The following is a 19293-nucleotide window of genomic DNA, read 5'->3' as shown; positions in this document are numbered from 1 at the left end:
AAAAAAGTTTTTAAGTTTGATAAATCAAAGAATTAATTTTGATAATTGAGGCTATGCATTATTTTTGGATCTGATAGACTCCAAGTCTAAGTAACAAGTTTATCAAGTGTAAACTTGTTACTTACACTTAAAAGTGTTTCAGACAGTGCTTTACATAAATCAGTACTTCTGCATTTCAAAAGGCCTAGGCCGCCTAGCCTAATATATACAAGTATATACTTGTACAATATTTCAAAGCTAAATTATTTCCTATGTCCTGAAGATGCCATGAGGACACCAACAGCCACAACAAACATCAACAACATGCTAACTAGCAATGTATATGTTTTTCTTGAAGATTTTCTGTACTCGCCGAATAATAGTATAGCCCAAAAGGTGCTCACCAGAGGAAGTGCCTGATATAAATACCATCCAAAAATTCATACAAGTCTATTATTAAATTTGGAACAGGAAAAATTAAATAAAGAGACTTGTAAAATTAGTAGGGCCAGTGATTGAAATCTAACTTACCTCAACAGAATCAGCTGCAGCATAACCAGCAGCCTGACCACCCATGAACTGTAGGCCATTCCCAAAACCACAGAGAAGCCCTGCAAGCAAAGCCCACCCTCTTCCTTTTGAGTCTGCCAGGTAGGCCTTAAACGACGACTTTGGCAATTTTAAGATGGGGCGGTATAGGAATATGATGTTAAGAACAACAGAAACCACGAAACTAGAGACTGTGAAGTAGAAGAAAGCAGTGTAAACCACCAAATGGGTTACTCCTTTCCTTAGGAGATGGAACTGGTCATTTGTTGCTATATTCAATGCTGGTGAGAATAGAGAGATGCACACTCCGGAAAAGAAAGTTATAGCAAGTCCAAGCCATATTATTGAAAGATTACTGAACAACTGATGCATCTGATATAAGCACTACAGGAAGGCAGAGTTATGTAATCATGATGATGCATTGATGCTAATAATTTTTCACAATCACAAAACATATACTAAGTATAGATATCGATTTGTACATAGGTGCTAGTAAGTAGGAGTTGTAACAATTGTGATGTAACATGTTATTGTTATATGATTTTGTACTACCACAGAAAATATTACTGGTCATTCCTAGAAAGTTGTTGCAGTTCAAGTAGAATACCTTTATGGATCTCTTATTCTCTAGTTCGACGAGGAATTCTGCAGTCCCAAATTGTGTCTCTACCTGAGTTTCTTTTCCCTTTTCAGGATCCATTGAAGCACCCTTGTAACTGTCAAAGTTGATTGTGTTACAGAATTGCATTAGAATACAAACCTACCAATTTCAATTCATTACATAATTCTTGTAAGAAAAGAAGTGAAAATTACTCTGCTTTATCTTCAAAACCAGTTGACAAATGCCTCAGTTTCTTCTTGTTATCAGAGGCATTTGATGAGTGAACAAATGAGCCTAAAATAACAGCAATCAGAAAACACGCTACACCGGGGAAAAGAACTGCAGCCTTGTTAATTTTATCATCAAGGAAATAGTTCAATGTGGTGCCTGTACAGAAATATTGCAGACCATCATAAACATCTCATCACAAAAAACCTCATCTTGTCCAAAGAAAGGTTGAATTCACAGCAAAAGGAATTTACCTATTACAACAGTAATGCTACAAACTACCACCTCTACTACAGATAAACCTACTAATGCCCAAGCATATTGTGTGGATAGATTTCCGATACTAAGGACTACTCCACCCGCCATTGCGAATAACACACACGGCCAGTTATCCTGCAACAAGCACCCTTACTAAGGTTAATAAATTGTAGTAACCTTGCTACTACAATTTAGATTAGAAATTTTGTACAATTGTACCAGTTACGTGCTCTAAAATAATTGTAACATATTTTCTTAGCACGCTTGCATAAAGAAGCGCGAACATACACAAGAATAGTATAATTACACACTATGAACACAAGTAAATGTTACTAAAAGATTAAGTGTTGTACTAATACACATAGTATTACATTATTACACCAATAATATTCCTAGATTAAAGAAAATTTTCCTGTTTAAAATATAAAATAAAGAAAAAGAAGAGGTGACCTGAGAAAGTTGGGTGAAGAAATTAGGCATGCCAGGCTTAGCATCACCAATCTGACCAAGAGTAAGAGCAATGATCACAGCAGCTAAAAGATTGGCAATGGAGTAATCAAGATAGCTATGTTGAGGAAGACGGCCACGCCTTTCGAGTAAGGCTAAAATAGCTGTCCATGTTCCCAAGAACAGCAAGGCTATTAACATACATACTATTGCTCCTCCTTTGCTCTCTACTACAAACATCTTTTTAACTCACTTATTCACAAATTATACTCTATTTGTATATTCTTGATCAAAATATGTACAATTATATACAGGTAGTGAGAAAAATATAAACAAGAATTTACTTTTAACTGAAATTTGATGAGAAAAATTGCTTCCCAAATATTAAAGTTTCACACTTTTAAAATTTTAAGCAGTTTCTGTAAAGTCTAACGAAGTTATGATTTATTTTTAAAACTTGGTGTAATTTATAGTAGTGTCTAGTGTGACATAAGATGTAGGGCTTCGGCTATGTTGATGTTAATTGTTAATTAGGTATTTAATTTGTTTAGGATTACTTGATGATCAAGGACATTATAAGAAGGATACTTAATTAAGATTGGCATATAAGATAAAAAAGTATGATAAATTTCCTTGGCTCCCAAGGTAATCCTGGTTATACGATAATCAAAGTTTAATTGCGTGGTGATAATTATGATGAATTTGGCGTTTTGATCTTGTTACCTTTTCAGGCTGAACACAAGAGGGGCCCAAGCTGTTTCCACACTTCAAGCCCAACAAACTTACGTGTGAGGGGGCGTTGCCTCAACTATTAGCTTAAACTTTTGGTTGAGTTTTTCTCTAACAACAAGTATAGATCCGTGAATGAGTCTAGTCTATCACCAAAGTGACATTAGCAGTCCCAATTAAATTGACATTAGCCGTCTTAGTTACAGAATATTTGCCCTTGGAGAGGGTCATCTCATGTTGAAAGTCTGTTAAGCTTTTATGTATGCAAACTTTTATCCAACACGACTTGGTTTAGCCCAATGAAGATTTTATAAAGTTTATAAAGTACGTACATGTACGCCAGGTTGTCTCGGATCCTTCATCATCTTCCTTACTGGAAAGAACAGCTCAAAATATGCAGCGATTGCTTGTATTATTAATCCATGTGTGAGATGAGATTAATTAATCTATGTTAAAGATTAAGAGGATGACTAGTTTTTTAAAATCCTAAATTATTATTTTTACTTAATTATTACGGAGTATCAATTAATTTGAAACTATGAGATGAAACAATATTGGACTTATATGTAATCAGACTCTCATTTGTTGTGACTTAACCAGGCTTTATGATGAATATATACTATTTACTTCGTATCATTGTTTTGACACATCATCAATCCCAATTCCCAAAGGAGCTAAAGGTGGGAACTGGGCAATTGATTGAAAAACGCAAGATGAAGTAAATTTGAAGAATTGTTTGGAGCAAAAACCCAACGTAACCTACTAATGTATATTTATCTAGCATTTTAGCCCAATGATGATTTATAAAGTTAATACCGTATGATTTTTACTGTTTTGATTTTTCACTTAGTCACTTTTTTTTTTTTTTTTGAGGGAAATTCACTTAGTCACTTATATTCCCTTATTATGTTTTAATCTTCAACCTCTAAATCCCTAGGATTTACTTGTGTACTTATACAGAATATATAACATTTTAATTTATCCAAATGTTTAAGACAATGTTCAATAACATAAATCAGCACTTTTGTGTATAAAAATGCCTAATTCCTAAATTTCTTCGAAGCTAAATAAATCATTTCCTATGTCCTGAAGATGCCATCAGGATACCAACTGCTACAACGAACATCAACAGCATGCTAACTAGTAATATATATGTTCTTCTTGAAGATTTTCTGTACTCGCCGAATAGTAGTACAGCCCAAAAGGTGCTAACCAGAGGAAGTGCCTGGTAATAACATCCAAGAATTTATACAAGTTAGTGAAATGTATTTAGAGTTAATCCATAGATTTGTACACGCTGTGGATGAAATCTGACATACCTGAACAGCATCAGCTGCAGCATAACCTGCAGCCTGACCTCCCATGAACTGAAGGCCATTTCCAAAACCACAGAGGAGCCCTGCAAGTAAGGCCCACCCTCTTCCTTTCGAGTCTGCCAGGTAGGCCTTAATCGATGACTTGGGCAAGTTCAGTATAGGGTGGTATAAGAATGTGATGTTCAGAACGATGGCAACCACGAAACAACAGACTGAGAAGTAGAAGAAAGCAGTGTAAACAACTAAATGAGGGACTCCTTTCTTTAGAAGGTGGAACTGGTCATTTGTTGCTAGGTTGAAAGCTGGAGAGAATAGAGAAAAGCAGATCCCGGAAAAGAAAGTTATAGCGAGTCCTAGCCAAATGCTCCTATCAAACACCTGCATATGATGGAATGAACGATTTCAATAAATAAATAATCAACAAATGTATGATACTAACACCAAAACCATTCAATAAAAGATGTTTGCTAGTCGAATATTGCATATGTGATTCATGTCTGTTAGTAGCTTTTTAACAGGTAACTATCAATTGGATGATATTTGATAACTGATAAATATGTGTCAGCTGCAAATAAATCACTTCTAATGCTGAACACAACGGAAATTAGCTGCAGTTGATGTAGGCATGTAGCGTACCTTTATGGATCTCTTATCCTCTAATTCAATGAGATATTCTGCAGTCCCAAACTGTGCTGGTACCTTACTTTCTTTTCCGGTTTCAGGATCCTTTGAAACACCCTTATTGCTGTTATATTTCGACTGTGTTAATAACATTGTATCGAATGTAAACCAAGCTACTGACTACTGTTCTGTAAAAGAAGTGATATATACATACACTGCTTTGTCTTCATAACCACTTGACAAATGACTGAGCTTTTTCTTGTTATCTGATGCATTAGATGAGTGAACAAGTGATCCCAAAATGACAGCAATCAAAAAACACGCGACACCAGGGAAAAGTATGTAAGCCTTGTTAATTTTGTCATCCAGAAAATAGTTTAATGTAGTTCCTGTAAGTATCGAAAACAGACAGTAGTGAACATCTCAGTAACAAACATCTTCAGCTTGTAAAATCAAAAGATTGAGCTCAGAGCAAAAGGTAAATATACACCTATTACAACAGTAATGCTAGCAGAGACCACCTCTACTACAGATAAACCTACTAATGCCCAAGCATATTGCGTGGACAGATTTCCGATACTGAGGACTACTCCACCAACCATTGCAAATAACACCGAGGGCCAGTTATCCTGCAGCAAACAATCTTACAATGTTTAAAATCATCACTGGTTCTGTAAAAAATATATAGACCATTGATCAGTTAATTGCATGAAAATATGTTTCTATTACTGATTCTAATGACTGATACATCAGTTAGTCAAATTCTTAAATTAAAAGCAATATAACATCTTATTTGATGAAAGGGAGAGGGGGAAAAAAAAAAAAACAGAATTCCTCCCCTCAAATCTGCTTATGAATTCATGTACATTCCTTCCCAAAATCCCAAGATTAATTGCAAGCTTGCAACATACGAAGTATTGAATTAAGCAATGTTCTCCAGAGAAATATAGTGTGAACACACATAAATTAAAGTCGAGATAACATACAAAAAAAAAACTATAAAGTTATGCGCACCAGTAAAAATTACAGTAAATTTAAAAAAACTGGTATATGAAGTCCTAAGGACTACATATAAGGAGATAAAAGTAGATATAATACGAAGTAAATAAAGCATTGGCTTCACTATGAATGACATGTGATTTTTTTTTTTTTTTGTCATGCATTTCCTAAATTAATTCAAAGTATCAATTTTGAAAAGCTATCAAATGTTTATTTGTAACCATAAAGAGCTACATATGTCATTATTCAAAGTTTTGGTCACTATTTTGAAACAAACAAAAAAGAAATATGTTATGTTATGATTTATCCTTTATGAAGCACAAGTATTCACCTAGTACTAAAACAGAATAACATAGAACAAATATCTTGGTTATAAACAAACAGAATAACATAGAACAAATATCTTGGTTATAAACAAACAGAATAACAGAACAAGGTCATAACCATTCAGTTTTCAAAAGATCTAAAATTTTTGATCAATTTATATTAAAATGAGCAAAATAAAACAAGTTAGGTGACCTGATAAAGTTGGGTGATGAAATTAGGCATGCCTGGTTTGGCATCCCCTATCTGACCAAGAGTAAGGGCAATGATCACAGCAGCCAAGAGATTGGTAATGGAGTAATCAAGATAAGTATGTTGAGGAAGCCGGCCTCGCCTTTCGAGGAAGGCTAATACAGCAGGCCATGTCCCCAAGAACAACAATGAAAAGAGCATACATGCTATTGCCCCTCCTTTGCTCTCTACTAGAAACATTTTTAACCCACTTACAATTATCTTCTGGTCAAATACTAGTAAACTTGCTTCCTTAAACTCCTCCTGATCATCATATCACACATTTATTGTCATTAATTATCAGAAAATTATAAACACATGCACTTTACAATTAAAAATTCAATCTTTTTCTATTTAGAATCAACAAAATTCAATTTGGAAATCTTTGATAAAACACCCAATGATCCAAATGAGTGTTTTTTTCTCTTTTTTTTTTTTTTTTTTTTTTTCTTGAGCATTGTATAATAATTCAATTTTCCCAGATCTAAGAAAAGGAGAAAATATACACAAATTTTCAAAAAAGAAAAAAATAATGAAATTCAGAAAAATAAAAAAATAATATAAACTCACCATTTTGAGAAAAATGAAGAAAAAATTAATTCAGTAATAGAAAACAAGCATTATAAGAAAAGGATAACCCCACAAAAATAAAGAAAGATGGCATGATACATTTCATAAAAAACAAACATCAATCAATTCACAACAAAAATTAAAAATATCCAATGAAAACAAACCAAATTAAATACTTTGTACTGTATTATAATTAAAACAAGAAAGCTTACCCAAAATTGATGTGATATTGATTGAAACAGAGTATTATTTACTAAACCATTTTCTTTCTTTTTTTTCTTTTTTTTCTTTTTTTTGTGATGATGATGATAATAAGGTTTTGGAATTTGACTAAAATAGTTTTACTACTACTGTATATAGTGGGTAGGTGGATTGAGATTGTAAAAATTGTTGGTGATGTTAAAAGAAATTTTGTTTGGAGAAGTAATTTTGTGATTGGATGATCATTGCTATGTAATGGGGATCCGTTGACTTTGGAATTTGACTGCATGGAATCTTTTGAAAAGGTAGAATCTTTTTGTTTCCTTATATTTACTGATTCTCAGTATTATTAGTAACAGCCCACTTATGAGTCAATTTTTGTGGGCAGTTATGAGTTTTGGCTTTTGGCTATTATAGTATGATTATTCAACATGCATTTCAATTATTTGGTCCCACTTGCTTGGACAATCTTGTATATGCAACAATGCAAGTGTATACTGTATAGGTAAGTAATGTACCATAACGACTCAAGTAGATCTGATGAAAACGTCTCATATCTACGTATATAATTTGAAATATTTAGACGTAAAATATTACTTGAAATTACATGATGAGTCAAATAGACTTGAAAACATATGTATCTTACATATGAAGACTTTTTATACTGTGATAAGCTAATTGACAATGACTCAACTATAACAAACTGAAAATTGATCAAATAACTCACAATTGATATGTGGACTAGCCCTAGCCTAAATTGACATGACTCGTACTCAATATGAACAACTTATGTTCCGTTTTTTTACTTCAATTGGGTGTTTAAAATAAATGGATGGTCGAAGTAGCGTATCATATGTCGACATGTGATCTATCACTTGCAATACGCGACGTAACTTACAAATGCAGGAACAAACAAAACAAAATTGCAGTTTCAAGTATATTATGGGACTCAGCCCCCTCTTTCACCCCAAAATAGGGAAAGAAGAACAATATACAGGTATTTCATTATTATAAGCTAAGCTTACAAAGGGAAACATGTATTTTGCATCAAAACCAATGGATTTTAAAATTACCAAGGTGTTTTATGCAAATTACTTCCCATATTTCTTAGTATTACTCTAATTTTCAAACAGCTACTACTTTCAAGGAAAACTTTGGCACTTCTTAGCTATTTCCAACCAATCTATAAACCATTATTTCCTTTGCAAGAAACTAAGAAAGAAAACATTTAAACAAATTTCATTTATATATATGTTACACATTCGGACATTCCTAGAGTAAACAACGAAGAACCACCTATGAATCGCTATTCATGCATCATCTTCTTCAGTAGACTCTAGACTGCAACAATGTAGGTCATTGTCTGAAGCCATATTATGAGTTTCTGTGCCCAGATGATGCCATGAGGATTGCAACCGCGATGATGAACATTGACAGCATGCTTACTAGCAGTGTGTATGTTTTCCTTGAGGATTTCCTGTATTCTCCAAAAGCTACTACACCCCAAAAGGTGCTCACCAGGGGAAGTGCCTGATAATTGACACACCAACAATCAAACAAAATGTTAAAACAAAATTGTAATTAGCATGAGGCAATAGCAAGAAACCAGTAATCCTGTCTACACCACTACCCTTTGTGACTCGCTTATCTCTATAGACCAAAAATTCACTAAATTGACTAACCTGAACTGCATCAGCTGCAGCATATCCTGCAGCCTGACCTCCCATGAACTGCAGACCATTTCCGAAACCACATAACAAACCAGCCAAAAGGGCCCAACCTCGACCATTCCAATCCTTAAAGTAGGCATCAAATGATGACTTTGGCAATCCCAAAATAGGGTGAAATAGAAAGGCGGCATTCAAGATGAGTGCAATAGCAAAAGAGGAGACAGAGAAGTAGAAAAAAGCGGTATATACAACCAAATGAGGCACCCCTTTCTTCAATCTATGAAACTGATCATTGGTTGCCACATTGAACAGAGGAGAGAAAAAGGAGTAGCAAATTCCAGCAAAAAATGTTAGTGCTAAACCAATCCAGATACTCCGGCCAAACACCTGCAAATGGATTACATAACATATGAGACAATTGAAGCTAAATCATCATCACAAACAATAGATTCCATACATTCTAAGCAACCTAACTGACCTTAATGGATCTTTTTTCTTCGAGTTGAATGAGGAACTTTGCAGTCCCAAACTCCGGCTCCTTTGTACTTCCATTTGCCTTTTCAAGGTCCATAGGAACTGAAAGCAAAGAGGAAGTTGAGAAATTCTATTCCTAGTCCTAGTCTAGTGGCATCCATACATGCACTAGATGTACTATGTAACATAAATTATCCTAACTTCTCAACCTTTATGAGCAGATGCTCCATCTGAGGCTGGAATGTCGGATTTCCTGTCAAAAGTCGGAGTGGATGACATCACAAGTCTGAAATATTGTTGCAAGTACACAATTCGACAAAACTGTTACTACTAGTACTACTATACCTCATAGCAAATGAGCACATGTATAAAGTTTCACACGTCTTAAATATTGTTGCAAGTAATTCCTAATGGAATTGAATGAGTTCTTTATCATAGTGCAGACAATGTATACCTTTCCTCTTCTTCAAGGTTACTGTCCATATTTTTAAGTTTTGCAGTATTATCAGCATCATTAGACTTATGAACAGCCGAACCCAGGAACACTGCAATCAGAAAACACCCTACTCCAGGGAACAGGATTTCTGCCTTGTTTATTCTGTCATCCAGGAAATAGTTTACTGTGGTTCCTGTTAATTTACAGGACAATGTATCAGTTTCAGTTGTTTCAATTCTAGACTAAAGGAGTAAGATGAATATTATAACACGAACCTATGACAACAGTGATGCTAGCACTTACAACCTCGACAACTGATAAACCAGCTAAAGCCATAGCATACTGTATAGATAAATTCCCTACACTAAGAGCAACTCCACCGGCCATTGCAAAACACGCCGAGGGCCAATTATCTGGAAGCTGTCACATTATATACAAGATTAAAACATCTAAACGTGCCTAAATGAAATGTGTCAACTAATATGAATCAGTACACTGTAAGTCTGTAAGGGCCAATTATCTGGAAACTAAGATTAAAACATCTAAAAATATGCATTGGCAGACGTGCCTAAATGAAATGTGTCAACTAATATATGAATGTAAGATCCAATGATCAAAGATGCAGTTGCTATAGGAAAACAGGTATTTGTTGCATATTTTTAGAAACTCTAACACAAAAATGTGAGGAACCAAGTTTAAAGCAAAAGAAAGTGACTTACCTCAAACAATTGAGTCAAGAAATTAGGCATGTCTGGTTTGCTCTCTCCAATCTCACCTAATGTAAGTGCTATAAAGATAGCAGCTAAGAGATTGGTAATAGCATAATCAAGGTAAGTATGTTGAGGAAGACGGCCACGCCTTTCGAGGTAAGCCAGTATAGCAGGCCATGTCCCTAAGAAGAACAAAGAGAGTAGCATGCAAAATATAGCTCCTATTTTGCTCTCTACCAGATACATCTTCAATAATCTCACCTGCAAAAATTATATTTTCTAAGTCATGAAAATACCAATATACTTCAACACATAACACCCTTTTATTTGCCTGACTTTATGTCACCAAAAATATCGTTTTGACTTTTTTTTTTTTTAAGAGGATAAGATCATTATTTTGATTATGCAAGATTTGAGGGTATAATGGATAAACATAACCAATTGTAGATCTTCACTACATAACAACAATACTAGATAAAATGCATTGAATCAATTGATCTTGCTTTTATTGCATGGATTACTCAATTTGGATAAGTTGATCTATCTTCTTAATTGTCTACTCTATCTTAGAAATAATAACCAATGCATAACACGAATTATAATAATAGCAATAACAATAATAATATCGAGTACTAATAACAGTCACGTCACAATAAGAATAAGAATAATAATAATAATAATGTTTCAAAAAATAAGAATAATAATAATAACGGGCATTTTAGTAAAATCATAGACAAATTAGACATAACAAAATTTACAACAACCTCCCTAAGTTTTTGAATTCCAGACTCAAATGAAAGCTCCACTCTTTCTACATGAAGAACAAAATAATTTCCAACTTTGACCCAAATTTCATTAGTATGAAATTGATGAAATAACAAATCATTAAACTTACCCAAAATTCTAAGATTATTATTTAAAAAAAATAATAAAAAAAATTTAAAAAAAAAAGAAAGAAATCTTAAAAACATATGGTCAAAACTTCAGATGCAATAAGATTAAGATAAGCTTATCTAAAAAAATAAAAAGAGGAGAGAGAAAATGTTGCATACCAATTAAATTTGTTGAAGAAGAAGATTGAATCAATGCTCAAAGGAAGAACACAACAATGAATCTATAATAAAAAGTACGTAACTTTTGTTTAGAAATGCTGAGATTCTTTAAATGTAGTTAGAACAGTAGAGAATCATGAATAAAACCTTAAAATTAGCAAAAACACCCAGAATCTGGATCTTTTTTGAGGTATGCTAATTGGCAACTTTGGCTATTTGTAAATCTATTTATATATAAATGGGTTTTTTGTCTTCATTCAAAGGGTGTGACAAAATAAATGAGGTTGTATGTTTTGAAAATTAAAACTTTATAATTTTATTATGAGTTGTAATGATTGGTTAGTTTGGCTTGAATTATGGAGACTTTTACACGTTTTAAGAAACAGTACTTGCTTAAGTAATTTATAATACAACATAAGTATATAATAAAGTGTGATTAGTCGTTGATGATTTGCTTAACTTTTCAAAGTCAAACTTTGATACTATGATCATTGATACGTCATCTTGAAGGGATGTTTGTAAAAAAAAAAAAACAAATAGGGGCATTCCGAGAATTGAACTCGGGACCTCTCGCACCCTAAGCGAGAATCATACCACTAGACCAAATGCCCGTTTGATGGTAATATATATGTGGATATTTTTATCTATGTTTATTTTTCATTCAAATATTATAAAATTGAAAAAATAAGTATAAAAAAAATTGAGAAAAAAATAAAGTGAAGTTTGTATTTATGTTCTTACAAGCTTTTTCATTGATTTACAGTAGATAACACAAGGAAAATGACACTTTAGTACTTTACAGAGTGTCAAAAATTTGAGGATGTAGAAGAGAGAATGTGCAAAACATATGAAAGAAAAGTACAATACCCTTTTCATTTTTTGTTCCTCCTGATTATCTTTACTAGCCTATGCATATCACTATTCATATGAAACTGTGAAACCACCCTTGAAAAAATTCTAGCAAAAAGAACAAAAGAACATTTAGAAGTTTTAGATTCGCGTATGAGCAAAGCAATCCGGAAAATAGAGATCCATATCCCTTCAATAGTTAATTTGATGCATGATCCATTTGGTCGATAAGCTCTGCTGCACCCAGGTGAATCTGACCATACTGATGGTCTGCTTGCTTAAAAAGCTTCTTTCCTTGGCATTTTAGCCACGCTTTCCAGGAAGTTTCCCAGCAACTTCTGGTCGAAAACCATGTTTGGAATCTGCAGAGCAAACAACTGAGTAAAATTTTCATAAATAATTAAGGCAAGTAAAGTTATCTTTAGCTGGTATGGTTAGATTACCTTATCTCCAAAATACATTTTGGTGTTATTTGCTATTGCTTCAATAAATCTGAGCTCAAGATACTGGGGTGTTAGCTTCAAAGTGTTAGCTTCAGCCTCTTTTACCAATCTGAAAAGGCATACATCAATATCAACATCAACATTATTGGTAATTTGTGATTAAAATCATGAGTGGCATAACTGACATGGCATGGGAATTTCACCCCCTCGGCAAATGTTCTGAGGGTTTCCTGGAGTAGAGAGATTCACCTGTAGTAGTAAGCATCAGCCATGCTCTTTTCCCGAGCTAAATTCATCTCATTATCAATTTGTTGCTGGCTTCTGGCACTTTCCTTTTCCATCAGCTTTTGCTCCATGATGATCTTGCTCACAAATGAGTTCTTTTCTGCCTCAGAAATAGCAATTTTTTTTCTGTGTCTCTGCCTCCTTCTCAGCAACCTTTTGTTTCTCAATAGCTATTAAAGCCTGAGCAACAGGAGAGATTAAAATTTAAAATAATAAAATGCATGAAACACAAAGAACTAATACGATATAGCAATGATAAACCATCCATTGCAAATCAGGGAGGAAAATTAAAAATTTGCAACAAATTTAAGGTCCCTTTAAAGTTCAACCTAGGAAAAACCTGACAGAAACAAAAGAAGAACAGCTATGATCCTGCAATCATGACGACTCTTATAAGAGTAAAAAAATATTCTTTCTGCTCCTAAGCAAGGGACCAAACTATCATAAAATCTGCCTACAAATGAATCTGCATCATAGTTTCTCCAATCCCAATATAAAAGAAGATTTCATTCCAGAGACGAAGTCATAAACAGATCCAGTTAGTGTACCTTTGTCCTTTCTTCCTCCATCTGTTCATAATTATGCCTTATACTCTCCGGAATGGTAGGTTTTGTGACGCGAACACTGATGATCTCAACACCAGGAGCGTAACGAGTGCAGTCACCCTGGAGAGCATCTTTCATCCTCTCATCAATCTGCATAAGATATGACAACAGTGTGTCAAAAAAATGCAGACTTTAAGCTGAACTTACAAGTTTAGGTAAAGAATTACATATACAAACCATTGAAAACAGAACTTTGACCAGGAAGGAGATGTATCAAAATTGTGAATACCAGAAACAACATTGGAATAGGAACAAGCATAGCTGAAGATAAGTGATGAGTTAAGTAGGGTGGTTTTGATGATTGAGTCTAGGTTCTAGGAAGTAAATGACCCCAATATACTTCATGCATTTTCTGTGGTTACATTTCTTCAACTGTGGCTTTCCTAAAAAGCATCGCGACTATGTTTTATGGTAAGAATTTCTCCCCATTTAGTTCACGTGCTCGCAAAATAAAAACTCTCTAATGCTTCCAATCGGTTAAGGCCTTAAGGTAAAAGTTATGGACCTCCAAAATACTCATCATTAGCAATATTCTTAATGTATGGTCATTCTTGTTGTTATATATATAGATAGATAGGGAAAGCGATTTAAATAAACAGACAAAAGGCCCTCTTCCCAAAAGAAGTAATGAAGCAGTACAGCAAGTTTCAAAATTAACAAAATAGTAACTATTATATAGCACCAGAAATTTCAGAAGCGTCATCCTTGTAATTACGTTGCTCACCTGATCAAACATATCAATATAAACTTGTTGAAGAGCATGGGAACTGCAGAATTGATTGATCTCATGATGAATTTTGTCATATATCCAGGTCTTATCATAGTGCACACCATAATTCAGAAGAGTATCATATACAGCGTCCTTGTTCAGCCTGTTGACAACCTGAACATAATATTATAACCAAGTTCCACAGAGTATACAGCGATACAACTCAACTTGAAACTTAAAAGGCAAAAATCAGTAACACCAATTGATATGGAGCAATGATACTAATGCAAAGAACCTCCAAGTAATTAAGCATACCTCTATCCTGTTGAAGTTGATCATAACACCTCCTTTTGTGCCACATGGAATATTTCTGACCTACAAAGTACAACTTGAAAAGTCAGATACAATTATATATTCTTTTTGTGCCACCTTTTGATATCAAATACTCCACCATTCCATAATATCATGCCTATTTCATTTTCACCGTTTTTTGAAGATGTACCTTTGACCATCAATATCTTTAATTACGTGTTAACAAAAACTATAAAAACTGATATTTTAAATTTACAAATTTATACGAATCTAATAATATGACACATGAGAATTGTTGGTCAAAGTTTTTAAAGTATGTCCATGAAAACGGAAATGGACACTATATTATGGGATGGAGGTGGTAACAAATTCGACTGGAAAACAAGAAAACATAAGCAAGCTGCTCGATCAAGACAGTTATAAGACCAAAAAGGACTCATAGAACTACCTGGTCAGTCTGAAGTGTCACTTGTATAGGTTCATAATGAGTAATTATAGGCAGCTTCCAGTGAAAACCTGTTTCTAATTAATCAGATGTTTTACACGAAACATTAATGGAAAACATAAAAGGAAACAAAAAACACAAATCACACCTGGATCGGTAATTGTTTTGAGAAGGGCACCCCCTCTCCAGTAAACACCAACATGACCTTCAGGCACTTGGTGCAAGATCGTAAAGCTGATCTTGTTTGTTGACGTAGAAGAAAGCACAACCTGCCAAGTTTCCACAGCATATCATACAAATTACTATTCCAAACAAACGCAAGACAATCCCACACAAGTTTGATATTTTTCAATACAAACAAGTCCCTAGATATTTCTAACTGAAACCCGAGTACCCGACCATGGCCAGTCAATCTCCTTGATGAACGCAACACAAAAGAAAATCAAGATTTTGCGACTGTATATATATACTTGTAATATCCAATTAAATCTCTGATTGTTGTTGATTTAGTACATTTTAATGCCCAATTAATAAAAACCTCATTTTCTTCTTTTGAACATGATCATAAAACTAATGATCATTATATTTGGTGCAATTATTACCAACAACTGAAAAAAATTTCTAATTAGCAAACACAAGGAATCCTTGAAGATAATTACTAAAAGAATTACTATTGGCTCACTTTAACCAAATAACTTTGCACCTCAGAAAAAGATAAATAGAATAATTAATGAATAAATAAGCATCTTAACTCGAATTCCTTTATATATCTGGTTAATCTTATGAAGCAGAGAATATATTCGAAAAATAACCCTAGAAATCGAAATTGTAGAAAAGAAAACAAATACAAAGAATTCCACGGATTTGATCACTCAATCAATAGATTAATTGATTAAATAAACCTAACATGACGAAATGAAATCAAATTGAAGCCACATTTCATCAATTTCAACGGATTAAAATCGAAGAAGTACTTCTGGAACAAATTTAAACTCGAACAATTGAAATGCACAGAATGTGATCGATAAAAGTCCGCAAAGAAAAACTAAAGTAAACGATGATTAAAGAAAGAGAGAGAAAGTACCGCAGTGAAGGCAGCAACGATAAAGAAGAGCAAAGGCAAGATGCCGGAGAGACCGCCGCCGCCGCCGCCGCCGGCGGGAGGTGGGCGTTGCGCCGGTGTTTGCTGCTGTTGTTGCTGCAGTAGAGGGTCCATGTGTTAATTGGTTTTGGTGTATTTCTTGGCAACTTCCTTGGTTACTTCTTGGAACACACACAAAATCACAATTTCTACCACTCAACTTTGAGTCTATTTATACTTTATTTCTATATGTTGACCAAAGACTCAAAGAGGTTTATTTTGTTTTTTGAGATTGGTAGACTTGGAATTGTAAGTTTGTAACGTAGTAGATAGGGTAGCTGCCTACTAGTCTTTGAGTGTGTTACGGAGTGAGACGAGTGTTTGTACTCTGTAACAACTATGAAAGTTACAAACAATTCCGATAAAATATCTAGATGTATGAAATATATACATGTGGTGGTTGGTTATGAATTACGATAACGATAATGAATTTAAGTGTTCTTTATATTGCGTATTGTGAATGTGGCTGGCGAATCAAGAAGTAAAGCAAGTTAATTGAATCAAGAATAATGCAAATTGATAATGTAACATTATTATATAACATTGTTTATTTATTTGGTTTGAGACTTGATAATATTAATCAATAATCACTCTCCCAAATTGACCTCTTACTCTCTTTTTTTGTGACATATGAAGTATGTAGCAACAAAACTAATGAGAATAAGAACGAGAAGAAAGCGATTTGTATAAGAACAAGTAACAAGAACAAATGAACAATGTTGCATACTTGCATGTTAGATTGTTAGGTTTGTGAGAAGATGTTGTAACTTCATGTTTTCCTGTAGGTTACACTTTTTTTTTTTCTTTTTTTTTTGGTTACACTTTTGTTTTAGTACTATTAACTTATATCCCCATCTTAACAAATTCGCAATAGTGAAGCTTATTTCATTCAAATAAATGTCTCTTTCATGACTTCATGAGCAATATTTAATTATCTTCTACATTAACAAAACCTTTATTTTCATCATGATTAAGGTTACTTGAGAGAGATCAATATGGTCTTTTTATAAACATTTTGAAGGTTACTTTGATTTTAAAATAGATGTAATATTACGTTTGCAATTGTTGCCATCACAACTATTAAATGGTGTGATGATATATGCTTCGTAGTTTATCCAAGTAATAGTTTTTTGGTCAAGTCCCCGAGTTGGTCAGCAGCTACCTAGCAATATAATATAAGCTTGGTCTTCTTCGGGTCAACATGGAAAATTTGTGTAAATTGTGTTGTGTATGCCAAACAATAATTAAAAGCCAAAAGCATTTGATTGATTGTCATTGCACTACAATAATAAAATGCAACATGACTTCTTGTAAACTATCAAGTAATTTCTCCAACTGATTATTGTCCATTTTCTCGTAATGTATTCATTGAAAGTTTAAAACCATATAATGTAAATTTAATACGATTTAATTTTCCTATTTTTCTTTAAAACAAATATGCTAAATTTACATGAAACGTCATTGAGCCGTATTGGAACATGAGTTCTTGTGGATTCAAAACCTTATACAACCAATTTTTGTTGGTTTTTCCCCTCCTCTATTATCATGCATTTTCGCCCTCAAAAAAAAAATATTATCATGCATTTTCACCCATCTATATTAAATTTTGCCCCCCTCACCCGTAAATCCTAGCTCCGCCATTGTGAATTGAACTAGTACGTTATCTGAACTAAACCGAATCGAATTGATTAAGGCCATGTTTGGTAGTTAGAGTTTTGACCAAAAATGAGCTTATTTGACCAAGTTAGAGGTTTGACTACATAAATCATTTAATTTGATTGTTTGGTAAAAGAGTTTTTTAAATGAGCTTATTGAAGCAAATAAGCTAATTCAGCTTAATGAGTAATGGATGTTAAATGACAATTTTATCCTAAAAGTTACTCTAATTCACATTCTTGCCCTCCCAGTTTCTTACCCTAGTCAAGTAAAAAAAATATCAATGTCTTAAATTGTCATTTCATATGTTCAGCTAACAAACAACTACATATAATAAGCTAATTTTATCAAACAACTCTACATAAAAAGCTCTTATAAATCAGCTAGTCAAATCAGCTAATGCACCCAGCTCTTACCAATCAGCTAACGGCTAATTACCAAACAGGGCCTTAACTTGAAGTGAATGCAAATGAATAATTTGAAATTAACTACTCCGCATAATTTTTCACTTAAGTGACTAGAATAGAAATTATTGAATTCATAGTGGATTGAATTGAATTGATTCCCTAATAATAATGGAGTAAGATCAAAATTTAATTTAACTCAGTCAAAGTATATCCATGATATTATGTCTCAAAGAATAGAGTCTAACTATATCCTCATGTGAAATATTCTTAGGATGATATTAACATAATTATTCATGTATACCAAATTAAAGGAATGAAAATTGCAACTTTGCAACTCTCCCACTAAACTATGAGCACTACCTTGATCTTTATTAATTTGTTGCACCCATGCTATGTTAAATCACTTTTTCCTTAATTGAAATGAATAAATTGATTTATTCTTGAAAATAAAGAAAATCATATTAAATAAAAATAACAAGTAAAGACTTGTTTATTTCAAAATAATGATACATGGTGTCAAACACTCCACAATATATAAAAGGTGCTCTTAAATCTTCTCTTAGCTAAGTCAAAATTATCAAATATCTCTTAGCTTTAAGCCTTTAATCGTTGTATTGTGTTGAGTTGTGGCCCAAATTTTGTGGTGTAATAATTAAGGCCCAAGTCCATATATCATAAGATGAGGAACTTGATCTATGATGATCAAGAATGGACATGAAATCAAAGTATAGAAAGATGGCGGTGGACTGGATTAGCCAAAGAAAATCAAGTATTGTGTTGAAAATTCTAGAATTATGGTCAACTTCTAGTAGAAACTGCATATCTAGAGAATTCTTGACACAAAATATCATCGCATCACCGTCATATTCAACCGCCATATACAAGTATATATATGTGTGACTTGGGCACATATTGTCAAGAAAGCAATACAAAAACAAGACAAGAGGCCACACATACACAAAGAGCCACACATACACATATACAAATACTAGAGAGTCATATTGTAATACAAACCCAAATGAAAAAAATTGTACTCTCCTATTTTA

The 19293-nt window shown here is 33.4% G+C and overlaps 3 protein-coding genes, 1 non-coding gene and 1 pseudogene across 6 annotated transcripts; all 5 read right to left on the bottom strand.

The window, feature by feature from the left end:
- Positions 1-242: 242 nt before the first annotated feature.
- Positions 243-2302, bottom strand: LOC145601001 (ureide permease 2-like). Its single transcript, XM_081656901.1, has 6 exons — positions 2066-2302; positions 1612-1750; positions 1342-1516; positions 1136-1244; positions 511-891; positions 243-395 (listed from the first exon to the last, which is right to left on the bottom strand). Exons 1-6 carry the CDS (start codon positions 2300-2302, stop codon positions 243-245), a joined length of 1194 nt encoding a protein of 397 aa, XP_081513027.1.
- Positions 2303-3743: 1441 nt separating this feature from the next.
- Positions 3744-6923, bottom strand: LOC145603116 (ureide permease 2-like). The gene is made up of 7 exons (XM_081659248.1): positions 6853-6923; positions 6247-6546; positions 5219-5357; positions 4943-5117; positions 4744-4852; positions 4111-4485; positions 3744-4016 (listed from the first exon to the last, which is right to left on the bottom strand). Exons 1-7 carry the CDS (start codon positions 6853-6855, stop codon positions 3864-3866), a joined length of 1254 nt encoding a protein of 417 aa, XP_081515374.1. The 5' UTR covers positions 6856-6923; the 3' UTR covers positions 3744-3863.
- Positions 6924-8066: 1143 nt separating this feature from the next.
- On the bottom strand, positions 8067-11641 carry LOC145600158 (ureide permease 1-like). Of its 2 annotated transcripts, none has more exons than XM_081656057.1 (8): positions 11396-11641; positions 10353-10604; positions 9909-10053; positions 9652-9826; positions 9407-9483; positions 9202-9299; positions 8736-9110; positions 8067-8583 (listed from the first exon to the last, which is right to left on the bottom strand). In XM_081656057.1, the coding sequence occupies exons 2-8, from the start codon at positions 10587-10589 to the stop codon at positions 8428-8430; spliced, it is 1263 nt and encodes a 420-aa protein (XP_081512183.1). In that variant the 5' UTR covers positions 10590-10604; positions 11396-11641; the 3' UTR covers positions 8067-8427. The 2 variants fall into 2 exon arrangements, with proteins under 2 accessions (XP_081512183.1, XP_081512184.1); XM_081656058.1 differs by having other exon boundaries at positions 9407-9450.
- A 293-nt stretch (positions 11642-11934) lies between these two features.
- Positions 11935-12006, bottom strand: TRNAP-AGG (transfer RNA proline (anticodon AGG)). The gene has a single exon. It is a non-coding gene; the product is annotated as a tRNA-Pro (tRNA).
- A 104-nt stretch (positions 12007-12110) lies between these two features.
- Positions 12111-16308, bottom strand: LOC145601230 (uncharacterized; annotated as a pseudogene). The gene is made up of 9 exons (XR_014104365.1): positions 16128-16308; positions 15192-15312; positions 15047-15114; positions 14602-14661; positions 14302-14460; positions 13521-13667; positions 12937-13152; positions 12688-12796; positions 12111-12606 (listed from the first exon to the last, which is right to left on the bottom strand). The product of XR_014104365.1 is annotated as an uncharacterized LOC145601230 (transcript).
- Positions 16309-19293: the final 2985 nt, after the last annotated feature.

This window comes from Chenopodium album, chromosome 21, assembly GCF_948465745.1.
Source record: "Chenopodium album chromosome 21, dcCheAlbu1.1, whole genome shotgun sequence".
Taxonomy (NCBI): Eukaryota; Viridiplantae; Streptophyta; class Magnoliopsida; order Caryophyllales; family Amaranthaceae; genus Chenopodium; species Chenopodium album.
This window is presented reverse-complemented; position numbering and strand designations above follow the sequence as displayed.

Coding starts and splice junctions, on each gene's coding strand:
- LOC145601001 (XM_081656901.1), bottom strand. CDS start 2,302: ATGTTTGTAGTAGAGAGCAAAGGAGGAGCAATAGTATGTATGTTAATA. Junction 1,245..1,341: donor GGTTTTGAAGATAAAGCAGA/GTAATTTTCACT, acceptor CAACTTTGACAG/TTACAAGGGTGCTTCAATGG. Junction 892..1,135: donor AGAATAAGAGATCCATAAAG/GTATTCTACTTG, acceptor CAGATGCATCAG/TTGTTCAGTAATCTTTCAAT.
- LOC145603116 (XM_081659248.1), bottom strand. Junction 5,118..5,218: donor TAGCATTACTGTTGTAATAG/GTGTATATTTAC, acceptor CGATACTTACAG/GAACTACATTAAACTATTTT. Junction 4,017..4,110: donor CTGCAGCTGATGCTGTTCAG/GTATGTCAGATT, acceptor TGTTATTACCAG/GCACTTCCTCTGGTTAGCAC.
- LOC145600158 (XM_081656057.1), bottom strand. CDS start 10,589: ATGTATCTGGTAGAGAGCAAAATAGGAGCTATATTTTGCATGCTACTC. Junction 10,054..10,352: donor TCTTGACTCAATTGTTTGAG/GTAAGTCACTTT, acceptor ATAATGTGACAG/CTTCCAGATAATTGGCCCTC. Junction 9,111..9,201: donor AAGAAAAAAGATCCATTAAG/GTCAGTTAGGTT, acceptor ATCCATTTGCAG/GTGTTTGGCCGGAGTATCTG.